Source organism: Athene noctua, chromosome 2, assembly GCF_965140245.1.
Source record: "Athene noctua chromosome 2, bAthNoc1.hap1.1, whole genome shotgun sequence".
In the NCBI taxonomy this organism is placed as follows: domain Eukaryota; kingdom Metazoa; phylum Chordata; class Aves; order Strigiformes; family Strigidae; genus Athene; species Athene noctua.
Genome location: NC_134038.1, coordinates 159,037,865 through 159,054,739, shown reverse-complemented (window position 1 = coordinate 159,054,739; position 16,875 = coordinate 159,037,865). Strand labels below are relative to the sequence as shown.

At 38.4% G+C, this 16,875-nt stretch overlaps 1 protein-coding gene across 1 annotated transcript in view; it reads left to right on the top strand.

Moving 5' to 3' along the window:
- CNTNAP2 (contactin associated protein 2) overlaps positions 1 to 16,875 on the top strand; it is a 1,190,827-nt gene that overhangs the window by 550,132 nt on the left and 623,820 nt on the right. The window contains exon 5 of the mRNA XM_074900878.1: positions 16,216 to 16,419. Coding sequence (XP_074756979.1) covers positions 16,216 to 16,419 — 204 coding nt within the window. The remainder of the gene's footprint in view (positions 1 to 16,215; positions 16,420 to 16,875) is intronic.

Sequence of the window (16,875 nt, the reverse complement as noted above, 5' to 3'; positions counted from 1 at the left end):
CTAGATGATTCTGTGTGAAAGAAAAATTGATAGACAAAGAAGAACAATGGTGCTGACTATACAAAGAGCTATTGCATGTGCAAACTAAACATGAATTGTCAGGTTTGTAACCTCTACATGGTTTTCATCTACTGAAGACCCATATTTTAAAACATCCTGACAATACTCTCTGAATGGCATTTATTGATATCTCATTTTAGAGTGCTGCCACACAGAGAGAAAGCTCACAAAAACTTAGGCATCCATTACTTGTTACCTTAGTTAGAATTTTCCCATTTAGATGAATTCTTTTCTCCTATATGTTATATACATACGTAACAATAATTTGTTAAACCCGAAAGAAAGTAATTTTCTTTTACAAACAAAATCCAGTATATGTGTGTATGCTACACATGGCTATCGTACTGCCTGTTAGATCAGGTTGTATTTCAGTATAGTAAACCAAGAGAGACTTGTGTGCTATGTGCTTTACTTCTTTGGTTTGTTCTGAACAATGTTGCCTGAATAAAGAGTGAAAAAAAATGTTCAAACCCTGGAACCAGCACAACCAATTCTGTAAAAAAAATTTCTGAGTGCATTGTTCCAGCACAAAGGAGGAGCAGTTTTAAAGAAGGGCACATGACAATTCTTTGCAATAGAATTTAGTTTTCCATGTCTGAGTTTAAAAAAAGCTTCTTCCTCTTTTATTCGTGTGTAGCATTCATTGCTTCTTGATTGAATAGCAGCATGTTAAGAACTTGGAGTGAGTTGTCTATACTGTTTACATGCATTTGTTCCCCACCTGCAACAATCTTGACTGTTATTCTCCCTTTGCTTATTAAACATAATAGATTATACCCTAAGTAGCAGCTATGAAATTTCATCCATTGTGTGAACATGAGTGTTTGCTGTAGGGAGAGTCACTAACATGCAGAGCTGCTTGAAATATTTTTAAGAAGAAAATACACTCTTTAGCAGGTTTTTGGATATAACTATTGAGAAATGTATTTCAGTATTTCCATAATCTCAAAAAATCTTGCACAATTTGAAGACTGAGAGAAATAAAGTATTGTTTCAAATCATTTGCAAACATTGTTTGGCTGCATTTAATAACAGATTAATACAAGAAAAATGCTCCCATCTAAAAGAAAAGCTACATGTACTCTGCTATGAAGCCTCCTGTTTTGAAAAAATATATAAAATCTAATGGATATTGGAGACCTCTCTTTTCTTGGAAATACATTCTTCCTACATTTTGAGCTTTCTAGACATTTCAAAGCTATCACCCCAAACTGCCATTTCCTTCCCTTGCTTAATCTGACTCCACTATTGAGCAAGAGCTTTGACCTGTATTTCCTCAACCTTTAAGCAAGCAGTGTGATATGTCTGTCGAGATATTTTCTGTCCTGAACTCTGTTGAATCTTATCAAATTTACTTACACAGAGTTCAGCAATGACACAGGGCTTTACCATAAATCCACGCTGACATGAGTCAGCGTTCAATGAGTCCAGCGGCGACTCCGCGGCCTTGAGGCCGGCATCACGCAAGCCCCCACACCACAGCGCTGCCCCGTGCCTTCACGCAGTGAGGGAGGAGCACATGCTTGTGGATTTGGGAATGTCGTCTCCCTCTGTTCTCCTCAAGTTTCCTTCTATGGGAAACCATAATCACGATTTTCTTGTCCCTGTTGGGCTACTCCTTTCCGTGCAAGGATGCACTGCCGCTGCCACCGGCAGCTTGGGGTTTGAGCAGTCCGGTCAGGTAAATGTTGCTAGTGGCGGTGAATGTGGGAAGCCTGATGGGCTGCTCTGGGAGCTGGGCCCACTGACCCGGTGAGAGAGAGGCCTTTTCTCAGCGACCTGCTGAGCTCAGCCTGTCCCCACGGGCAGGGACTGCAGAGCCCCGTGACACCTCCGCTGCCACCTCCCCTGGCTGGGTGCTGGCCAGCCCTGGGCTGTCACAGAATCACAGAATGATCTCGGTTGGAAAAGACCTTGAAGATCATCAAGTCCAACCATTAACCTCAGACTGACCGTTCTCAACTCCACCAGATCCCTCAGCGCTGGGTCAACCCGACTCTTCAACCCCTCCAGGGATGGGGACTCCACCCCTGCCCTGGGCAGCCCATTCCAACCCCCAACAACCCCTGCTGCAAAGAAATGCTTCCTAATAGCTAGTCACAGGGGTCTCTCTAGCCCCCCTCCCATGGGCTGCCTCCCTGGTTCCTTCTCCAGGTCATGAGAGCTGTACCTGACCCCTGCCTACTTCTAGGGCTTTTTTCAAGCTGGAGTTGATGCCATGGGGTCTCAGACCTGTGTATGTGCTGTATTGATAACAGAAGCTGTGCTTTCTTTTAACTCCTGGGGCCTGAGGCTTGTGAGGACGCTACATAATTTAAAGATCCTGGAATACAAAGAAGGCTTCTGGCTTCTAAAATAATTCCCTACATGTAAAGCTGCCTGCCTGGTTGGTCTTAAGATCATATATGACTGTCTCTTGCACCTTACAGGTGCTTGTAACTATGGAGACAGTCACTTCAAAAATGTTCGAGGAAACAAAGCAAGTTTTGGATTCTAGTGTCTATACTTACTTTAGAGCTTGAAAAGTTAAATTAAATTAACCCATGAGGCCAGAAAAAGCAAAACAGTAGTAGTGGATGAAGAACTGAACTCACAATAATAATTTATTTGAGTATCTGTGATTGTGAATATTGCACCTGCTGCATCTTAATCCATGTTAACTGAATGTGAGGGCGTTGCTTATACTCTTCCTGAGAAGAAACTCTCATCCTCCTAGCTTTTTTCAGCTTTTAGTGATGGAGAATAATCCAGAGCTGATGAGACTGAATTGATGGTGCTGACTGTGCAGGGAAGCCTGCAATGCATGGTAAATTCATAGTGAGGGAATAGCCAGTCGCACAGCTGAGTTGCCATAAACAAACTCATGCTGAAGAAAGACTCTTCAGAACTGTTCTGGCAAGTGGGGAATTTGAAGGTCTTAAACTCTGCAACATCAGCAAATCTTAAAACTGTTAGAAGTTACAGATAAGTCATGTCTGGTGGCGGGTAGGGGAACACAATATATCACTAACCTTGGAAAGTACAGTCTGATAAACACAAAGAAAGAAAATCACTTGCTGGTAAAAACAAACATCCTGTGTCCTGTTTCAGCAGAGGAGAAAAGGTGAAAGCCCAGTTAACTGAAACTCTGTGCTTCTGGCAGAATAAAATGTGCAAATAGCCTCTGAGCAGGTGGATTGGGCTAGGTGATTTCTAGAGATTGCTTCCAATCTTAATGATTTTGTGATTACGTGCTCTTACCTGCAGTACTACCCGTAATGGAGAACATTTCTGAAACAAAATTTTTTTTTTTCCCTCTCAGAGAACAATTTCACGCTATACACCTGATATAACACATGTTGTTCATTTCATATTGCCGTATATTGAATCTTTTGGGGATTTTCTTTCTATGGAATGTAAACAGAGTTGCAACTGATGCCAGTGCAGTACCAGAGACTTAAATTTTTACTCATTGTTATTCAAATAAAGCACACTTTCACTTAAAATTGGCAACTGTATGCTCTAATACAGTACCACCCTTAATCATTAGAGGCCATCTCCATGTTAAGAGAAAATTATTAGACTTTCACTGAAGCAAAGGAGAACTAAATCAACTTAGATCATCTGAAAATAAAGCCGTGACTTATAACCTTGCATACGAGTGGGTTTTTTTAATTATACACACTGAAACAAAACCAAAGGAATAGAAAAACACTAGATTCAGCCACTATTAAGTTCACTACTTGATCCATGCATGATAGAATTTGGGGCTTAAATGTTATGGCTTTCAAGTTAGAAACTGATACCTTTTCTTACATGACAATGTGCAAAAGGACACTGAGTAAAGAATACAATAGAGGTATGCATGGTCTTAGATATGTTGGATGTTAGGCAAGGACAGGAAAACATAATTGACTGAATTAATAATCTTGAATTATTTGCCCAGCCCCAGGTTCCAGTGGTCTGCTTTTCTGATGCTGTGCTAAAAACACAAGGTCTCTGTGTAAATCAGAAATAGGACAACTAAACTTAGAAACCCACAAAGTTGTTACACTATCATTTATGCTAAAGGATTTGCCTCTATTAACTCATATTTAATTGAAATGCAATAGCAGAAAATAGCAGTATGTTCCATCTTACTGTCTCTTTTCCTAAAATAAATTGGTGCAGCAAGATGTAATTAGTAGCAGCGGCAGACTGACAGTTAGAAGAAAGAAAGAAAGGCCATTAGAAATGGCCTTTAATAACACATATTTGTGTGCCTTAGACAATAGTGAAGCCACTCACTAGAATAAATATGAGTGTCCCCTGACCAAAACTGAGACTCAAGTCTTGCATTCCTTACTCTTTAGGGTCAACTGCAGAAGCTCAAATGATGTTAGTGAGTTTTTTACTGTATGAGATTTAACTGAGTACAGCCACTTGAAACTGTCCCTGATGCATATTCCTTAATCAGTGTGTATGCAGCTCTCTTTGAAAATTCAATTTAAATATGAGCTCCGTGGTTGAAAGAAGTACAGAATATGTGTTTGAGAGTGATTATGTGAATAAAGGATATAGCATGTGAACCAGACAGAAGAATTTGGCCTTGAATAATAAGTATTCTTAGAGCATCCGTACATTAAAAGACATGTAGAAAGATTATATACCATCAGATGATTGAATTGGGTGGCATCAGCTCAAAAAGAAATTATAAAGAGAAATTCTAAATCAGTAATTTGTAGGTCAACTGTGTATCTTCCTGTTTTTATGCAGCTGTAAACATTAAAGTGAGGGCTCCAGCTACTCATCTGTTTCCTTAACGTTTTAATAGATAGTCTTGTCCATTTTGTAGCTCATTTATTCACTGAGTAAATTGAGCGTAAATGTTATATGACATGGTACAGCTTCTTTCTTTGCTGTAGTTTTTTTCATTAAGTAATGATCAAGCTCAGCAGTTTAATAAGGATTGAGACCTGTTTCGGCCGTTTACTGTGTGAGAGTCAGAATTGTCCCTTTTTATTGACCTGGAGCTCTTGTGATTTACTCTTTTAATAAACAGTGAAAACATTAGTAGAGGCTAGCTGTTTTGAAGTAAATTAAGTTTTTACTGTACCTGGTTTCAGAGTTTAATTATACACTTTAACGTTCCCATTGAGATCCAATATCGAATGATGGCTTTCACAGTGAAGGATAGAACAAAATGTATTTACGGTTGCAAGGAACATTTCTGACTTGTAAATCAGCATGATAAAACACAAAAAGCTCAGTTTCTTTAGAATATTTCAATTATACATATATATTTTTTGCCAAATTTATTTGGAAGTACCAGAGCTAGAGAATAATAAATCATAGAGAAGATTATGCTGCTTCTAGTGCATAGTTGGAAGATGCCTGAATTTTAAATTTTACAATCATAAAAGACCCTTGCAATGCTATACATATGAAAACTTTATAAAGTATAGAAACACCTGTATTAAACTGCTTCTGTTTTGTCCATTTGGTGAATACTATTGCACTGTGACCTGGAAAATTATCGACTAAAACATGATTATTACAGCCAGAAACACTGGAGGGGGTTTTGGTAAAAAGGAATGATTATATAACCTACCACCTCTCACTTTACCAGCGATGCATGCAGATGGTGCTCATGCCAGTATAACTGTGAGATGATGAGGACTACACAGTTTAATTTGCACCTGTTCAAAGATAGTTAAAAATACCCAGGTCTTCAACCTCATGATTCAGCAGGTTTTCAAAACTTTTTTTTTTTTTTTTTTCCCCTCCTAATTTGATCTTTAACTATCTGGATAAAATTATTTTAAAGAGAAAAAAATGTGCATCAAAAGTAAGATCAGTTGCACTCTCAGGCCAAAATACCGGTGTTAAAAAGCCTTGCTTATAAAGTGTCACTACAATATACAGATAAACACATAAATTTTTTGGTTGGATAAAAATAAAAAACTTGTTTAAACATTTAAATAATTGGAAATAGGCAGAGAAACACATTGCCATAGAAGCTGTATTTTTTTGTGGTGCTCAATTTCCTGTGTCCTCTATAAACAGAGTTCTTCAAATAGGCTGCATCTCATACTATGCATTGTAATGGACTTTCTGGAGCCACAGAACAGAGTAGATTATGGAAGGAATAGTTTTTATCTGAGTTGGAGATTATCTTCAGTTGCAGTTTTACCTCAGTTCTCTCTGGTACTGTTAGCAGTCTACTATAGGGGCATGGAATTCAGTATGGTCTAATTGTAAACTCTGATTAGGATGCATAAGCTTAAAGCTGAATTGCAAAGTATATGATAAGCATGTTCATTGCCTCATTTATCCAATTTCTAGTATAAGCATAGCATATATTAAAATGTTCCCATTTTGGTTTTGAGTGTGTCCCAATCCAGTGTCAGGGGAGGTTTTGGTACGATCCCAAGAGTGAGATTAAGACACAAACGAGGTCAAATGCCGTATACCCAAACCAGGTTTTTATTATTAAAAAAGTGAAGAGGGGTAGTGATAGGACAGAATAGAAGGAAAAGGCAGAAATAAAGCAAGGATGCGGGATAGGGCTGCAAGAATAGTCACCACCATGGATCCAGCGGCGTCCCGTTGGTCCTCAGCCTTCAGTTGTTCGGTGGTGGGTGCACACGGATCTGGCCTCCATGGTGGATGCACAAAGAGCAGAATTTTCTGCTGCTTTTTTAAGTTCATCGTACCAGCTGATTGGCATATCTGATCACCTTTAGGGTTTTTTTCTCTGGTCCAACAGGTTTTGTTGCATCCTGCTTCAAGGGCAGGACCATTTGCCTCTTACCAGTTCATTAGCAATGCAGGCATGGGGTCTGGCCTACACGATGGAGCCGCAAACGGCTACAGGATGGGGCCAGCTCAGTCCCTGTCTGCCTTTTGAGGCTTATGTAGCGAGTCGGGACAATGCAACCTCAAAGAAGTGGAGTGCATCCTTCTCTGGGCAGCATCCCCCAGACCAATTCACAGGCCGCAGCAGTTTCTCTTGGAGGTTTGCACAGGCACAAGCAAGCTTTGAGACAGTCATAGGACATTTCAGCCTCTCACAGAGTGAAGCTGTCTTTTTGAAAACTGAAGAATTAATGAAAGAAAATTTACTTGAAAACCTTGTGTTACATTAGATTTGTCAGGAAAAAAATCATCAGCCATAGTATTAAGTACTTGAAAAATCATCCTCATTATAAATAACCTTAAGACAATAATTTTGTCATATTTGGAGGCTTAGTCTGAATTCCCAAGACTTTCCTTCAAATGTTTTAATGTTTTTTTCTGTGTATGTTGCAATTAATGCCATGCCAGACATCCAGATTTTCCCTGAGACCCTATTTTTATCTTACATGATACAATCCAGAAATTAGGTGTAATTCTGCAGAGCACTGCACTGGTGTATACACTCATCACAAAACTATTGTCTTCAGCAACAATTAGCTTGTATAGCAGTGTAGTTCAATAGCTACACAAATTAGAGAAGGAACCCAATTGTCCTACTGGGAAAAAAAAAAAAAAAAAAAAAAAGCAGAGGGGGACTTTTAATCATGGTCATTAGATTACATTTTTTTGTATTGTTTTCCTTCCTTTTAATTTTTCTTCTACTGCTTATTCATTTCACTTGTTGCATTTCTTTCTTATTAGGCATTAAATGATCCCAGACAAAGAGCCACATGTTTACAGACATTTGCACAAGAACTATCAAAATGAGTAGTAGTATACCGGCGTTAGAATAACAGTGATAATAATAATAGGAAAAAATGTCTGTGCCTTGAAATTCAGAGAAAACTTGAAAAGCACCAAGTGCAGTAGATATTGCACTCAGAACTTGGCAAAGCATTCTCACCACCTTAGAGAATATTTCCTCACAGAAGTTTCTGGCAGATATGTAAAACACAAGAACAAACTTTGTACCATTTACCCAAGAATTGACTTAAAAATAGACCTTGACAAGACACTCTTTGCTACTTTGATACTGCATTACCATGTATGCATTATATCTAATGTAAAAAAGATCAACAACAAAATTCCAAACCTCACAGGAAATGTATTTTTTTTTTCTTTTTCAAGCCTTGACATCATTTAGGGTTGGATTCACTGGCAGATAATGACAAGGTTCAGATTCAGTGCGGTGGAAGCTAAACAGGCAACAGAAACTTAGAACTGATTTTCCTTCACTGTACACTTCTAGAATATGAAACATGTACATTATTGTATATGCAAGATACATCTATATCTGTATTAGGTTGTTGGGGTTTTTTTTGGGGGGGTGGGGGTGGTGTTGATCTTTGTGGCAATGCATTGTTTTTTGAAAAAGAGAGTAAAGGCAGCGTCAGTTTTGCTGCAGCAGATTTCAAGCCCCTGAAATTGCCCATGTCATGAGCTCAGCTAACTTAGTGCCACTGAGATTCAAGCTGCAAAGACTCCAGTGGCAAATTTGACATGCTCTTTTGTTGGCAGTATTTGGAACTACTGAAAAAGTAGCTTCTGAAGTAATTTCTGTGTTAGCAATTTATCATGAATAAAAACAAAATGAGAGTTTGGTTTTGGTATAATTTTAAGATTTATCCTGTGCTTTGTTAGGAGAAAACATCGTTTTTTGCCGTTAAATTAATACAGTGTTTATGTGCTTATATTTCTCATGATGATATTTTAGTACCCATGACTAATAGCTACAATGAATGAAACTACACATATGGACAGGGTTGGCCTAGCCAAAGATGCTTTAATGCATCTCTGATGTTTTCAGAGGATAGGTGATCAGTGTATGGTTAACGCTATTAATTACTATAGTATTAATACACCAGATATAAGGCTCACATTATGAGGTAAGAAAAGAATGCTACAAGTGAAGATCTTTTCCCTAAGAAATGTTTAATCTAAACAGAAGTTTTAAGCAGAGGAAATACAGATAATGGAGTGAGAAAATTTCACCTGTGGTGGCTGTGGATCAATAGTACAGAGTTTATGTGTTTGTAATCCCAATGAAATATTCTGTACAGGCTTTGTAGGGTCTATCATTCAGACATCTATACTGATTTAAAAATACGTGTACATGATAAATCTGCAGTTAATATTGTTGATTTTGTTTGCTCTATGTTAAGCATTTTTCTGGAAAGTACTTTGCTGGTCTGCTTTCTTCTGACCAGTGTTATTTTACTGTGCCTGATAGCAGGAATGGTTTTGTAAGTCTTTGTGAATGAGCACTTCCTCATCCTTCAGACGTGATTCAGATCCTCAGTGTGATTGAGGATTGTTATATTTCTCTCGCCAGAAAGAGAGGAAATAGAGAAGTTCTGGAGCTTGAATCTGATTTGAAGTAGTTTCTCTATAATGAATTAAGAAATTATTTTGGAGCACCGAATAAAATATCTTTCTACAGATTCGATTCCATGACCAAATTTTACCAAATCCTGCATGTATAGTACAGGACAAAAGCATAGGTAGGAAGACTTGTGACTGGTGACTTATTTTCCTTTGAGATTTGGGAATGGGGCCAGATTTGTCACCCAATTTCCTATCGATATTCTTAAGATTTTCTGACTTCATTGTTTTGTATAGGAAAATTTAATGTGGTGATGCAATTTTAACTAATGAAATGGTTTTAATGTGGCATCTCAGACACATACTGGGATAAGGCCTAACCTATCTTCCTTGCCAGATGGAAGTGATGTTATATTTTTAAGATATCAGCAGTGTTATTCAGTCCAATCATATTGCAGAAAATCCAATAGTGGATCAAATTGAAAGTAATGAGAGGTGTTCTTCTTATTTAAATGTAATTTTTCTAACAAAATAGTGTCAGTTTCTTTTCCCCCCACCTTTCTGCATTTTCTTCTCTTTCTCCCTCTTCCCCTCTCACTTTTTTTTTGCACTATATCTTTTTAAAAAATTTTTTCCCCGTTTGCAGCAGTAGCCTCAGAGAACAGTGAAACTTCACTGAATGCAGGTAAACATACTGTACGTTATGGCTTAGGTCTCTTTCGTACTAATGCTAATGCTGGTAGTTTAGTGGCTAAGGATGAGAAAAATTATATATTTACACTGCAATTACAGGAATTATATGGTTTACTGTTTTAAGTACCATTCTGCATCATGGTAATTATCATGATATTAAATAGCTGAGTGTCATCATAGAAGTAACACAAGTCATTACCACAATCTACATATCATAACTCTTAAACATAATTGGTACGTAATCTTTAGGTGATTGAATTATCATGCAGACCCATGTGCATGCTGTCAGAAGAGCTATGCATAAAAAACCCTCCTTAATCAAAGATTACTGCTGTTTCTTTATTTAATTTAATGATTTTCAAAACATGGCAATTCAGGGCCAGGTTTTGGAAACACATGCTGCTTTTTCTCAGCTTTGTTAAAGGGTGTAAAATGAATTTGCTTCAGTGAATGATTTGAACAACACGTATGCATAACTGCAACAATGGCATTGGTATAAAAGGCATTTTGCACCTTGTCATGTGAATCACATGTTGTGAATCCACAAACCTACAGAAGTTAAGGCACGGTCCTGATCAGCTCTGGATCAGATGCCTGACTGTTAAAGGTAATTTTTGCAGATGCTACAAAGTAGTACCAGCTAGCCTTAGGGGAAAGATGATATACCCCATAGAGGGGTTCCTATACCCTCAGAAAGTAAATTTAATAGATGTTAATGGAAGAGAATCTCTGACATTGTATATAGAATCATATTTTTTATGATACATATTTATTATGAAGGTTGCTTAAGCTGCAATGTCTACAAATTTTCTTTTGTTTGTACCATTTGCTCAAGGCATTTGTATGAAGATTCAAAAGACTGTAATCTGTATAGCGAATTTGCTTTATGTAGAAGCCTGATTTTTTGATAACAGCGTGACTTTCGCATATTTGTTTTTTCTATCAGCAGATATAATGCTTTTATAAAAGTTGTTTTCTAAAAGTACATACAAAAATCTCAAGAAGGCATTTCTTGGATCTCTTGACAGTGTATGGCAAGCAAAAACAACAGGTTGATATAATCTCTCTTACAATATTTTTCTAACCATTTTCTTTGTTTCTTCAAAACAAATTCCAGTAGTAATATATTTACTTGAGTCGTGAGTGTATAGAAGATAAACCCACATCTGAAATCACATACTGTTGATTCTGAATACAGACTCAGAGCACGAGTAGGGTGGCCTCATTTCTGAGAGCAACATCTGCATCTATGCCTGAGAAAATGTGTCCTCCTTGCATGCTGATAACTTTTTAATGGATTTCTTGCAATGCAAACGCAACATGCCGTTCTGATACTTACTTTTGAGATGATTCACATTCCTGGAATTTGCCATTCAGAAGAATCAGATCAGGCTGAGAGTTTTAGTTGCACATAGAGCTTAATAAGTATTTATTATTGGAATGTGTATTGTAAGGTGTACTTTATAAACAAAAGTGGTATTTCTAAAATATATTGTTGCATTCTGATATACATGAGGTATATATTATATACTAATAAATATGAGATATTGCAGTAAATTTGCAATGATTGTGTTTTATGTACTGAATAAATTTTCTTCACATTTAGTTGGCATAAACAGTAAGAGGGTCAAAGTTTATAGTTTCATCAAAAGTCTTTCCAGGTTTAGAAAGTTTTGGGGGTATGCTCAAGTTATGTGGTTGGAATCTATTTCATTGCAGAACTCAACTGCTAAAAACAAATCTGACACCTTTGGATCTGAGTGTCTTAGTTCATTGTCTAATCAGATTATTGTGCAGATAACATACCTGTTTACCTGCTTCCCTTCTTCTACTGGCAAGAGCTGTCTAGAACTGGTGTTTCCAGTTATGTGATGCCAGGAATAGGTATATGTAGAATCAAAGAATCACAAGATGGTTTGGGTTGGAAGTGACACCTTAAAGATTTTTGCCTCTGTCACATCCCACTCAAATGAGGGAGCAAGTGAGTCAGATTTGTAAATCCCCAACGGAATGGACAATGATGAGACAAGTCTCAAAGTGCAGACATTTCTTAATTTCCCACAATGTACTAATTGGATACATTATAATTGGCTAAGTATATAACCAGTTGTGGTAAGCAATACAGTATACCTTGCATTGCTTAATGGAAGTGAAGGAAAAGGGGAAAAAGGAAAGGAGGGAAATGAAGAGAATAGAGAAGTAGAGATCACAACTCTGGGTTCCTGTGTCCATCCCACCAGCCAGGGTTCAAGGAGGCATCTGTCTTCTTTGCTTCACTTTACTCTCCAGAACCAGTCCCGCCTTGCCCCCCCCCCACCCCCCCCCCCCCCCCCGCCCCCCTTCAATTTATAAATTTATACCCACTTTCCTTGGGTCCATCCCCTAGGTTGACCCACATACCTACATATCCCATATATGGGGAGGGGTAAGGTGTTTCATGGGATGATGTAATTAGCATAATCTTATTAGCCTTCGTTAGCATAGTCAGGGGTGTTAACTTTAATATGCATTTTGTGGATAATGAAACAAAGTTCATTCACCATACACATGGCCGTTGAAATTCGACCAGGTGCCCCAGAGCAGAACCAGTCTGCCTCCACAGGGCTCCCCCCTCCAGCTGCATCCTGTGGTATTCGGGCAGCCTTATCAGCTTCGAACTCCACACTATCCACCCCATAACTATAGTTTCATTACTCGTGAGTGTCTGAGATATTCCTTAGCTCGGAGGGCCTCCCCTCCCCCTGCTATCCTCTATCTCTTTCACAGGCTGTTGTTCTCAGTCTGTTTCTTGCAGGCCTGTTTCTTTCAGGACCTATTTTCACAAGTTGTGTCTCACAGCCTGACTTCCTCTTTGTTGGGATGCATCGCTCCTGAGCATGGAGGAGGTGATCCTTGAATATTAAGCAGCTCTCTTGGGCCCCTCTTCCCTCCAGAGCTTTATCCTACGCTACTCTGCCAAGCAGATCGCTGAAAAGGCCAAAGTCTGCTCTCCTGGACTCCAGGGTAGCAAGCTTGCTGTGTGCCCTCATTGCTGCCCTAAGGATCTTGAACTCCACCATTACATGGTCACTGCAGCCAAGGCTGCCCTTGAGCTTCACACTCCCCCCCTTGTTGGTGAGAACAAGGTTCAGCATAGCACCTCTCCTCGTTGGCTCCTATCACTTGGAGAAGGAAGTTATCATCCGTGCGTTCCATGAACCTCCTGGATTGTTCGTGCCCTGCTGTGTTGTCCCTCCAACAGATATCAGGGTGGTTGAGGTCCTCCATGAGGGCCAGGGCTTGTGAATGTGACGCTGCTCCTATCTGTCTATAGAGGGCCTCATTAGCTTGGTCTTCATGGTCAGGGGGCCTATAGCAGACCCCCACTATAACGTCACATGTCTCTGCCCTCCCTTTAATCCTGACCCATAAACTCTTGGTTGCCTCCTCACCCATGCCCAGGCAGAACTCCGTGCACTCCAGCTGGTCACTGACATAGAGGGCAACACCCCCCACACCCCCACCCCCCATTTCCCCTGCCTTCCTTCCTAAAGAGCCTGTGTCCTTCCATTCCAGCACTCCTGTCATAGGAGTCATCCCACCATGTCTCTGTAATGCCAGTAAGATCATAGCCCTGTAGTTGTGCACACATCTCTAACTCCTCTTGTTCCCCATGATATGTGCATTTCTATAGATATATACGTGCATTTACATAGAGGCATTTAAGTTAGGCGTCTGATGAGATTGACTTACTGGCTGGAATTCCCTTGTGCTGCTCTTCAGGTGCTCTTCTGCTGCCTTGTGAGCATCAAACTGGTAGGAGTGGGATGGATTGAAGTTCCCCTTCCCCAGCAACTTTAGTTTAAGACCCTCTTCACCGGCTTGGCACTGTTACACTGAGATGGCACAGGTTATTTCTAGCCTGGTAATTAAGGTTGAGGGAATGCTATGGAAGACTCAGCATATGGTTCTATATAATTTGAAGAAGTGGTTTGAACTAAAAATTCAGAAATTTAAAATTCTTCCCTTTGACTTCCTTTCCATAGACATGGTAATGGTTCAGTGTGATCCATTAAAAAGTCTAGGCATTATAAAGAATAAATAAATCTTGGCCATTGGAAAGAGCCTTCAAATCTTTCAGGGACTATTACCCATTTATTTGATGATAGTCAGCTGCTACCGATTCAACTATGTTAAAAAACTAGTGTGAAACAGAAATGCATTGCATATGCCTATTAATCTTTTAGAAAGGAAAGAGATGTCTTATGGAGACACGAAGACACTTGCATTATAGAATCCGCCTCCTCAGTCTTCTAGATCTCTGACTCCCACAGAAGGAATTTTGTGGAGTCTTTGACTGTTGCGAATAGAGAAAGTTTATTCCTATGACTTTTTTCTGCTCTAACTTGAAAAGCTAAGCAAAGTGATTAGACTTACTTTCTAAGTTTAACACAGCTTTTTTTGACATGCTTAATGCTCCTTGCATTAATACTTGCCTTTGCATCTGAGCCAATGTGTGAGTATGAGTTGAGTATGAGATAGCAATTCTTACATTTTGATCTCAGGTAGACTCTGAAATACCTATACTTTATGCTGGTTTACAGAAAACATTACTTATCTCTAAAACTCTCAGTCTTAAAAAGCAGCAGCATTGTGAAGGTAAAATCACAAACTCTGATGATCCATGCTGTGCCAAGATCCATAATTTTGTCTTTAGTGTAAATTAGGTGGACCTGTAGGTCAACAACTGTCCACTGTTGTGATTGCCCCATATCAGTCTTAGGAACTGTAACCATAGTTTCTGCAAGGTAGTGAAGTACTTAATTTCTGCAATCTGTAATAATCCCTAGAGAGTCAATAGTTTGTGTCAAGTGAGGATAATGAGCGTATTGTGATTATATATACAGATTTATTAAAGATGTACAGAGGACAAATGTTTATATCAGCCAGAAACAGATATCACATACTTCATCAACATGCAGAAAATCACAGTGTCAGCAAAACAAATGACCTGGAAGTAGTACAGCACTATTTATTATACTAGTGATTTGTGGGGAAAAATCCCGAATAATGGAAACATAATGTGTTGGTCTTTATATTTGAAAACTTGCTATGCTCGGTGATGTAGGAATGTATGAATAACGCATTTAATCAACATGACTACAAGCCTCATTCTCAGCTGGGTGTGTTTTAGTTGATGAATACAAGATGGATTGTGGATTTTTTGACTAAACAATGAAATAGAAATAATTTACGAAATATTGGTTGTGGTTTTACATACTTTTCTCTAGAAAATAAATGCTAAACATCATGAAGCTTGATTGAATGCTCTTCTTTGACACTCAAATAGCTCTTACATCACTGTAATAAGTATTTCTGGAAATTATAGTATGTGAAAAAGCAACCTATACAAATGATACACGTAAGAAGTTCTTTGATAGCAGCTGAGGTGTGTCCTTAGCAGTAAAAATTTTTACAGCAGTAAAAATTGACTCAGGAGACCATTTTGGTGACTCCTAAATTCTCAAGACAGGGATTGATGTACATGTTTGCTTAGGCTCTTCTCTGAATCAGGGTGTAAATTATTAGATTAGTTGAAATTAAACATTGTTTAAATGTGTGTTTGGCATACGTTGTAAGAACAAAAGCAACAGGTCTTAGCATAATCAGCTAATCTAGGCCATATAAATTCAAATTTAAATATATGCAATTATTTAGACTTAGTGTACAAAGTGTTTTCATGACATTTTACAGATTCTTCTGTGTTACTTACACAACAGCAGTGGGTTTGTTTCTCTGTTTTTGAGGGAATCTGAAAGATTTAAATTACTTCCCACCATAATAGCAAAAGCAAGTAAAGAATTTTTGAAAAGTCTCAAGCAGCCTACTGAAGAGCAGCCCACGGTAGGCAAAAATAATCACTCAGAAGTTTTTCAACTGTAATTAGGAATGTGTGCATGGCAGCAACTATATTTGAGAGAAAACAAAAGATGTTGAATACAGTTATAGTATTTGTCCTCCTGAATCTGTTCTTTTTATATCCCGTGGATTAAATTTATGTCCTGCCTGGTTCCTACTTTTTATAGTATTAAATTATGGTCAAGAGAAAATCTATTTACATTGCATATCACTCTTGCACATTTTTTATTCTGTTCAGGTACAGTCTACATATGGCATGTTTGTTTTTCTAGTGGCCACAGGAATATATAATCGCTCATCAACAATGTTATTTTCTTTTTCCTTTAGGGGCTGATGTTATCAATTTTGATGGCCATGTAGTGTTACCATACAGATTCAAGAACAAGAAAATGAAAACACTGAAAGATGTCATTTCTCTGAAATTTAAGACCTCTGAAAGTGAAGGTGTAATCTTCCACGGAGAAGGACAGCAAGGAGACTATATCACCTTGGAACTGAAGAAAGCCAAACTTGTTCTAAATTTAAATTTAGGTATGCCTTGATTGTTTAGTTTTGTGTACTTTTTACCTCTTCCACAAAAATTTTAGGTCAAATATTACATCATTTTTCCCCCAGTAGTATGGTAAACCACATCATTACATCAGATAATTTGGTAAAAATGTTGTTCATTCCCTTTCTATATGTTTTTTTTCTGTGTCACTCTTTCCTTTTTACTCCATGGGAGATACCATGAGAGTAAGATCATACAGAATGACAGGATCAGCAATATATTGTCATTCATTAGAAACTTTCTACAAACAAACAGAGCCTTGCTAGAATTATATTTGGCCTCAGCTGTGACTCTCTGTGAGAGAAGGATACTGTGATCAGTGCTAGAGGAATTAAGGTCACTCTTAGGAACCCTGCAGCAAAAAAGGTGTCAATCTGGGAAGCTACAGGGCCACATGAATTTGAGGTTCGGCAGCCTTCCTGGCCTCTGAGAAACAG